General features: G+C 35.6%; 1 protein-coding gene across 1 annotated transcript; it reads right to left on the bottom strand.

Annotated features, from left to right (window-relative positions):
- Positions 1-521: 521 nt before the first annotated feature.
- LOC106132403 (protein mothers against dpp) lies at positions 522-8974 on the bottom strand. Its single transcript, XM_013331806.2, has 3 exons — positions 8522-8974; positions 5781-5942; positions 522-4624 (listed from the first exon to the last, which is right to left on the bottom strand). The coding sequence occupies exons 1-3, from the start codon at positions 8627-8629 to the stop codon at positions 3626-3628; spliced, it is 1269 nt and encodes a 422-aa protein (XP_013187260.1). The 5' UTR covers positions 8630-8974; the 3' UTR covers positions 522-3625.
- Between the last annotated feature and the right edge of the window lie 1102 nt (positions 8975-10076).

Below are 10076 nucleotides of genomic sequence, written 5' to 3'. Positions count from 1 at the left end.
TTGTAGTTCTACCGATCTGCGCTAGATGGCGTTGTAATAAAAATCCAACCCATAAAAAAAATATTTATGAAACGTGATGATGGTACGGAACCCTAAGAGCGCTAGTACTAGTACTTGCCCTTTTTTTATTCTAAATGTTACGAATTTGTTTACTTTTAAAATACAGTAATAGGTCCCATAGCAGAACATAACTATACAACATTACAATGAAACAAACAATATACAGTCAAAATATTTTTTTTGCAAACCTGCGCAGTCACGTAAAAATAAGGCATACAATTGGTGATTATTATCATAAAACTATAATTAGACACTATATTCATACTCAAATATGGCCCGTCAAATAATAATAATAAAAAAGTCAAGCCGTTTCGTAAATACATTTTATCTTGTGTAAAAAAGTAACATTTTATGAAAAAATTAAGGCATTTGTCGTTCATTTCCAAAGGCACTGAATACCGAGGACGTTCAAAGTACATACATAATCCAATAATTTATATATGAGTCAATTTTTTTATATCCATTAGTAGGTATAGCCGGATGAAAATATTTTAAAATTATGCCAGTGTTATTTTATGCCAAATGAAACTGGCACAATTTCTTATTAACGTTATCAACAATTAAATAATGAACAATTTTGCTCAAAATGCTTTTGTCTAAAAACCTTATTTTATCAACGCAACTACAATCACCTGGACGGTACAACAATAACAGGCACTTTGAGAGGCCTCTGAAAATAGTTCTATCTCTGAAAATTCCTTATTCGTAAAATTTGAAAAGGAAAATATAGTAGAGACACAATAGATTGATGAGGTAAGTCACACTCCTAGCGTTCGCTATCTTGTTTGAGGCAACGCGTATTCAAATCTTTCACGAGATTTAGAAGATCTTTTGGCAGGCCTGAGCGCCCCTTATGACTTCAGTGAAGTTACTCAAATCCCAAACTATTATCTTCAGATTACTGTTGTAAATAATGTTAACAGACGTGTTATTTTATAAGTATATTGAAATTTTTATATATAATTATACATCAATTGCACTATTTAAGGCAATGGGACACGACACAGTCACTCATGCGAGGAACTAAATCATTCTTAATCATTATTTTGAGATCAAATTCATCTTTTGTTCCGTTCGTCGTCCCAATTTGGTTCAATTTAAGACACAATCGTTTAAGAGGCCAATTTCTACCTTCATGGATCATGTTGGCAATATATTGAAATATAAAATAACTATTTTAATTCTCTACAAAAAAAATATCAAATATAAAAAGTTATTATTACATGAAAATAATTAAATTTCCACGATGGCACAATTATTTAAATTTAACGTTACTGGCACCAAATAATGATGCTGTGCAATATATATTTAGTAAAAAAAATAATAATAAACAGAAAACATTACAATCGTCCAATTTTACAAAAAATATATATATTCTTAATCGTAAGCACTATCATTTGGTGCATAAATTCACTTAAACACTTCTAGTAAATAAAACACATAATTATTCTTGCCTGGGGAATTTGCATTTGTAATTTTTTTTTTCTACGTACATAATTAGGCAGAATTCGCGAAATTACAAGTTTGCAAACTACAAGTATAAAAAATACAATTCAGGGAATTTTTGCGTGTAGGTATCTGTGATAAATACATTTGAATTCTTTTTTATTGTACAAACTCCAAAACGAGATCGATAGCCAAGACCAAAAATATCTTTAAATGTTCCAATTTCAAAATTAACTCAATATTCAAATTTCCAATTAATTTGTAATTTTGCGAAGTGGTCAAATAGTAAATTTTTATTTTTCTTATGATCATAGTTAACGAAATTTATCATGGCATTTATAAAGAAAAATATAAACAAGGACAATATCTTTGTTACAATTATTTTGTATTTATCAAATCCTTAAAATTAATTGTATGTACGTACGCATTTCAACTAAGCACGAACATTATACATCTAATATACTTTAGGCATGATAGTCTTATCTGTGTAAAGTCACTATAATATCAATTCCAATATTTGTTTGAAATATCTGTCTGCGCATAATGAATTGTTTATTAAAACCATAGGAGTGATAAACATATATAAATTTGAATGTTTATACAATCAAATTGAATTGTTTCTATAACATAGCAATAAGCGCAATGTCTGTAACTTTTTAAAATATCAAGCATTCAGGCATATTTATTTCCTAACCTCAATTTTATACGTTTTGCGTGAGACATAAGTAAGCGTTTGTGCAGCGAACTAAATTATAAACAATACAAACTATATACACCGTATTTAATTATCTTAATTTGTCATACACATTCACGATAATATTACGATTAACACTTAATTATGTCTTTATAATAAAACTTAGGTCGTCTTATTTCTATTTACTTGGACACTTAATTTGAGCTGCATACCAAATTGATGCTGTGTTTACGAAAAAAATAATTGGATAAATCTTCTCTAAAGTAAAACTTGAGACATTAAAAAAATACTTCGCGAAATTAAGATTCTGTCTACCCTGATTTGAAAAGAACAATATTATTGTAAGGTTTTATTAATTTAGTCGCAGTCAAATGTGAATAACTATCATAATTAAATGTGACTTACCATAATGACACCCAAAAAATGTATTGAAACTAAAACATTGGGCATTATTTTTATAAAAACGCATTGAGCGAAAAATTATTCTATTATCGTGACAAATTATTGTAAATTTAAAATGCCAATTGCAGTACGCGTGGGTGCAAAAAAAATGACAAGCAAAAAATTTTGTTAATAAAAAACTTTCTCTCATACAGACAGAATCACAGAATGTTCCCGTCTGGTCGCTCAATGCGTTTAGAACTATAATGTAATTAGTTTCAATAGCGCCTACCAGCTCGTTAGTCTGTCGTTGGCTGTATAATCAGAATTAAGCTATGTAGCGGTTATTTGGTACGTTACGTGGTCAATTGTATTTTTTTTTTAAATTCTATATCCTTAAAGAAACAAATAGGTAGATTTGTGTATTCCTATTTTTGATAAAGACCTGTTTTTTTAGATTTTTTTTAAGAGCCATTTTACATTTTTCACTGCACAGTGCTCCCCTTATTTTAAATAAATTTTATCCAAAAAATAAACACGAAAATCATAAATGTTCAAAATTAAATTACTACATAGTATAACGAACGACTTATTGGCTTGTTTCAAATGAGGGCAACACTGCGCCGTTGAAAAATGTGAAATGGCTCTTAAATAAATCCAACTTAATGTCCTATTAAACAAGGATCAGCTATTAAAAAAGGATAGTTAATTATAGTTAGCGATAGCGTGCCATTGTTCTGATAGTGATAGTCTTTGCTGGGCATAGAGCATGGCTTAGTAATAATCTTTGGATCTTTTTTAGGCAATAGACTAATGAAGACAATGTTCTCGTCAGGCACTGGAACTATAAAAGAAGCAACTTTAGTTATGTTAAGTCATATGGTCATTTTTTTATTGACACCGGAGCAAATGTATCTCGTAGCAAAAAATAGTTTAATTCTGATTAAAACTTACAGAATCTAAGGACAAATGCAAAAAAAACTGAGATTGATTAATACCAGATTTCTGAATTACAGAACACGGTGGGTGATTTAGTGTAAGCAGCTAAGATACTGAGGAAATGGCATTGTGAGGGGAGCCCATCTGTGTGAGCACCTTATCAAGCCACTGCAGAGGCCCATGAAGGTGTATCTCGATCCAACAAGGAGTGGAAGTCACATCTTGGCGGTGATACTCCGCGCCCCAGCCTTTGACGAAAGACATTCGTATAGTACACATCTTGGTCAACTCGTAAACAGCTTCAAACCCATGGTTCACGCTCTGCGACAGAAGTTGAGCGAACTCCCTGTTATTAAAGATCTTTAGCGAACAACCTGGAGGTATCTTACATACCGTCGACGGATGGAATCCGTGGTGGTGGTTGCAGTTGCGGCTTTGGACAAATATCGCAGCGTCCGACAAACACTCGGCGTAAACTTCACCTCCGACATAATACAGATGCACCCCTTTCCCTATGTGGCGCCTCGTGTTCTCTATCGTAGAATTTCTGTTCACGTTACTCAGCTGTCCGAGACAAAATCTGTCGCTATTATTCGATGGATCTGTGAAGCCGTCGACGACAACGGAATGAGAGTTACAGTGGAATATCTCACCGACTCGACAGTTCAATTCGTAGTATGCAACAGAAGCCCAATACAAAGGTTCTTGGTACGAGACCGGGGCGACTTCCCCAGGTGGTTCAGAGTCGTCTGACGGTGGAGAATACGCTGGGGGAGGTGTGTCTGGTAGTTCCGAGCTAGCTGAAGGTGGGAACCCAGAGCCGGAGTAAGAGACGTTGTGGGGCATAGCCGGCTCTGCTGTTCTTTGGAACGGCAGCATGGAATGTCCAGGGGCGAACTCTGAATGCCTCGGTACCAAGACTGGTGGTAGGATCGGGCTCTCCACTCTCTTGTAGTGGTAGGGGTTAATGCAGACTTCTTTCTGCTTGGCGCTGAATGGGTACTGGCAGATCTCGAGGGGTTTGAGCTCGTGGTGGCTCTGGAGGTCGGGCCAGCGCCACACGCGGCAGTAGATGACGTGCGGGAGACCCTTGCGGTGTGATACCTGCAAACGCAGATGGTGAGTAGTGAAGTTTGAGTTTTAGTTATCGTAATTTTCAGTCTCGCTCCACTGAAAATAAATATCATCATCTTCCCTGTTTTTCGATAAACAAATGGCCCGATTTTAAATTAACTTCATAAATAGGTTATTTATTCTGAAAATTTCCATGGGAACAGTTGGAGTTGCAGACTTTGGAATACGACCACTCTTTTTTTTCATACATACATACATAAAATCACGCCTCTTTCCCGGAGGGGTAGGCAGAGACTACCCCTATATTACTTTTTTCATGGATGTCGTAAAAGGCAATTAAGGGAATAGGAGCACATTTATGTAATGCAAGCTCCCATGGTGGTCTGGTAGCAAATAATAAATAGTTTGTGTGCCATCTGACTCTTTTTCTTGTTCCATGAAAATTTTAATAGCCAAACAATAATGTTTATTAGCCTTATCCTTATTTTAGGTGATGGGCTAGCAACCTGTCACTATTTGAATTTCAATTCCATCATTAACACATCATTAGTGAATTAATCACTACTTTCAAGGCTATTGGCTGACTTGGCTCTGACCAGTTTACCCCATAAGAGGTAAAGACATGATTACTATGTGTATTATTACGATTACGACTAGAAAAATGGAGGAAGAGAACAATGTTTTTTTTAAAGAAAATGTTCATTACTCCACGATTTCGATTTAAGTGATCTATATTTGTTAATTGACGTCCAATGAAAATGCTGCAGTGTAGTTGTTCTGCCGCTGTTTCTTTACATGCGCTTTGAAAGCGATAGTAGATATGGTTAGATTTAAGTGATGTAACGTCAATGAGTGATACATTGTATCCCCAATTTAGAAAAAAACATACATACATACATATAATCACGTCCATATCCCTTGCGGGGTAGACGGGGCCAACAGTCTTAAAAATACTGATAGGCCACGTTTAGCTATTTGGCTTAATAATAGAATTGAGATTCAAATAGTGACAGGTTGCTAGTCTGTCGCCTAAAAGAAGAATCTCAAGTTTATAAGCCTATCCCTTAGTCGCTTTTTGCGACATCCATGGGAAAGACATGGAGTTGTCCTATTCTTTCTTGTCTAATGGTGCCGGAAACCACACGGCACTGGATTTTTTTTTAAATAAACCTATTCTATTCTTAACCTGCAATCTCCCATCCAAAGAGCGGGGTATGGTGACACATTTGGACGGCGTGCCGGGGCATGATAAAGCCCGTTCCAACTCCTCAATGGCGCCTTTTCTCTTCTTAAGCTTCTTCACAAGACTGTCCACAGCTTTCTCCGCCCATTTTTCTTCTTCATCGCCCTGAATATGAAGAATAGATAAGTATTACTTGTTGCAGCATTTCATTCCTGTATCTTAACTACCTTCGTCTGAAGTAACAGGCAGCCCGACCTGTGAATTATACATACATACATATGATTATACTTTATATCCCTAGCGGGGTAGACAGAGCCACCAGTCTTGAAAAGACTGATAGGCCACGCTCAGCTGTTTGGCCTTAGTGATAGAATTGAGATTCAAATAATGCCAGATAGCTAGCCCATCGCCTAAAAGAGGAATCCCAAGTTTATAAGCCTATCCCTTAGTCGCCTTTTACGACATCCGTGGGAAAGAGGTGAGGTGGTCCTATTCTTTTTTGTAATGGTGCCGGGAACCACACGGCACTGTGAATTATCTCCAAATGATAACCGTTTCCATTGATTGCATCCTTACCACTCTGGAGAGGAGCCCGGGGTATGAATATGATCACGAAATGACTCCTATCTGATCTTCACAACCTTTGCAGGGGAACCTAATCTGTATTGGATTGATCATAGTTACACATCCAATTGGCATGAATGTGCATGATGTTTTTCCTCACCATTCAAGCATAAATTTGTATTATAAATGTAAATAAATTCTAAAATAGTCATTGGTACATGGCCAAGGTAAGATTTGAACCTGAGCCTCTTTTGTGCATCAGGCATTTAACCAGACACCTTACGGATTCGAGCAGTGTATCTCTTCCTATTGACTCAATTGAAAGAGGCTATTAATTTGGGGCATCTCTCTTCAATACATACAAATTGATGATTTTCAAGAGAAGAGTGAACAGGCATTATTTTAGTTTGTGTGCACCACCTAAGGCCTCATCTTTACCAACAGGCTGATTCAGGTCAAACGCACTCAATTCTTCCTCATGGCTTTAATCCAGGTTACATTCTCACCTTTGAGCATTAGTAGCAACAGCTCTGGAGAGGAGCCCAGGGCGTGCCTTTGACCATGATCCACAATTGGGTAAGACAGGTTTTTGCACCCATGAGGGTTGAAGATGAAAACCATATCCATATTACATTATGGTTTCACATCCTGAGGCTCAAATGTACAGGTTTCACCACACTGAATTCTATCACCACAAGAGCATCAGGTATCACACAAAACAACCAACCGATTTATCTGATAAAAAAATATAATTTCTTTCGCAAAAACACCTTCCCACACTATCTATACCTATCCATAGTACAGGCAACAGCATATCAACATACTCAAATTGCTGCAGTCTCCCTGTATTACGGCATCATAGAGTTCCATATAAAGTAACCTGATATATTGCTGGCTGTACAACATAATCAAAAACAGCTCCATTTTAACACAACTATTTATTATTTACCTATGACTCCTACACTCAAGTGGTTCCCAGAAATTCATGAGTCATAAGAAAAATAATATGTGCTCTTTGCACCTGCTATATACCTACAATCATGCATACATACGATCACGTCCATATCCCTTGCAGGGTAGACAGAGCCGACAGGCTTAAGAAGTCTGATAGGCCACGTTCAGCTGTTTGGCTTAATGATTAAATAGTGACAGGTTGCTCGCCCGTACGCTAAAAGAAGAAACCCAAGTTTATAAGTGTATCCCTTAAGCGCCTTTTTAAGAAATCTGTGGAAAAGTGTGATCCTATTCTTTTTTCTTTCGTTGTTGGGAACTACACAGCAAGACCTTGCAGCCCGATAATAGTCATAGTTGCTTCTTTCCTCTCTGAAGGAGCCGGGGTCTACCTATAACCAATATCCTGGATTGGATAAGTTCGGTTATTACAATGACTCCCATCTGACCTCTGCAACTTTTACAAGGTAACCAAACACACATTGGATGATAATTCCTCCAATCGCTTTAATGTATTAGTTACCTCTCAATATTAACCAATCAAGGAGCTCTTCCAGACAAATGCCAATTGTATTCTTTGTGCCTGCTCAACTATTATATTAAGCATTATGGTAAGTGCCATGTGGTTACCGGCACAAATAGAAAAGAAAGAGATGGAGTGGTCCTGCCACTCCATCTTTTTTACATGGATGTTACAATTGGCGAGTAAGGGATGGGCTCATAAACTTGGGGGGGGGGGGGGGTCATAAACTGTTTGAATCTCAATTCTATCATTAAGCCTAACAGCTTTACTTGGCCTATCAGTCTTTCCAGGAGGAAAGGCCCCTGTTGGCTCTGTCTACCCCGCAAAGGATAAAGACGATTATATGAATAAATGAATTAGGGTAATTACATAGACAGATAAGACTGGATAAGCTTTGGGGAAGTAACAAGGGATAAATTGATTTTATCCCATTTTATTCATTGATTATATATTGAGATTGATAACCCCAAATGGTTTTGTTTACAAACAGTTAAACTTCTTGAAAGAAAAGTAACTCAATTGATTAATAATAGCTTCTCGCCCATAGATTGTTTATACATTTCTAGCTTTAATAAACATGTATTCTGAGCTGTAAGCTTGATTTGTAGTTCGATTAGGTTAGATTACTACCAAAAAATTATCTCGTCAAAATATGAAATACTTCTTTACGAATTTACTATGGAAATATGATATCATGAAATTATACCTGTTTCCAACCGAGCAATTTCTTCACAGCAGGACTTGTAAATGAAAACAAGCTGTTCAGACTGGACATAGGTCCACTGCTGGACGATTCCCCATCATCGGTGTCCATGGTAACCAAACTATGAGTCAGTAGAAAGCGCGGACTTACGCAGGATAATTATATCAAGGAAAGCCTCAACCGGCCATCGATCACTATCACTTGGTATTCCCCACAAGTGCGAGATCGAGCGAGAGCAAAATATGCGTGTCACAAGCGTCCATCCGTTCTTACACTAAGCAATATACGCCAAGAAATTGTAAACTCAAATGTAATGCTAACAACAAATTAACGGAAAGAATATCGTGTGAAACTACCACAATAAATTTAAATTATCAGCATTAAAAAATATTCTTCAAAATAAAACAGTTGTCAGTCCGAACTGCACGCAGAAGACGACATTTTCCAAGATTTTGTATTTTTTTTGTCCAGTATTACCAACTCTCAAAAATATTTATCCCTACACTTGTCAAAACCCCATAAATACATAATTGCTTCAATTATTTGAAAATCCCCCTAAAATATATTTAATAAAAACAATATAATATATATTATATTGTTTTTATTAAATAAATTTAAGTAAAAGAAATATGTATTAATATTTATTGCTTTTCTTTATTTAAAAATTATAAATTTATCTTCATAATAAATTCCCAGTTTTAAAATCATATATATTGACATTACTTTAATTTAAATTTTTGAAGATAGATAATCCATTTCGTAAGCGATACTGCCGATACTAGTAATTAGAGAGTAGTTAAATATAATTTACTACGTTAGTTAAAAAAAATATTGGAATGATTATTATTGGATTGAATAGTTCTATTATATTCAAAATAATAGAATATTATATTTATAGAAAACCCCTAAAAATATCCCTAAACATTGAAAACCCCTAAAAATCCTATCCTTCACATTTACTCCCTAAATTTGGGGGGAAAACTCCAAAGTTGGGAACCGTGTTTATGTCTTCCAAACACAGATGCAATGCACAGATGTAAAAAAAATTCTGGAGTTGCCATTTGCTTCGCACTAGATTAGGTCTCATAAAATTCTAAGAGAAAGTTAAATAACATACCTTAACAACGTTCGTGAAGGATCAATCTTGTTTGATAGTACATAGTATTAAGTATTCAACCTTTTGAAAAAGTAGCTCAAAAAATAGCGTATTTTTTTTACTAGGTATAACCAAACCAGACTTAGCAAATTAAAAAATTCTTTTTGTTAACTCTGAACACAGATTTAAAAACATTACATTAAATGACTAAGAATAACTACCTACTATGAATGAAACTCACTAAGTATGCGAAATATATCAATTTTTGCCATTAGGTGATTTCAGGACACAAAAATGTGGAATTTGATCACCCAGGTAACCAAAGTGGAATAAACTTCTTTTTGGTTTTGAGTAAGCGAAGATCATGCAACTTTCGAGCTATTTGCAAATGTTGTCCCACTCTTCCGAAATAGGTGATTTTTAATCTATGATTCGGGTCGACCGCCGACTAAGGGAAGATCT

This window comes from Amyelois transitella, chromosome 14, assembly GCF_032362555.1.
Source record: "Amyelois transitella isolate CPQ chromosome 14, ilAmyTran1.1, whole genome shotgun sequence".
NCBI classification, from domain to species: domain Eukaryota; kingdom Metazoa; phylum Arthropoda; class Insecta; order Lepidoptera; family Pyralidae; genus Amyelois; species Amyelois transitella.
The sequence above is the reverse complement of the archived record's forward strand: the minus strand, read 5'-3'. Positions and strand labels throughout refer to the sequence as shown.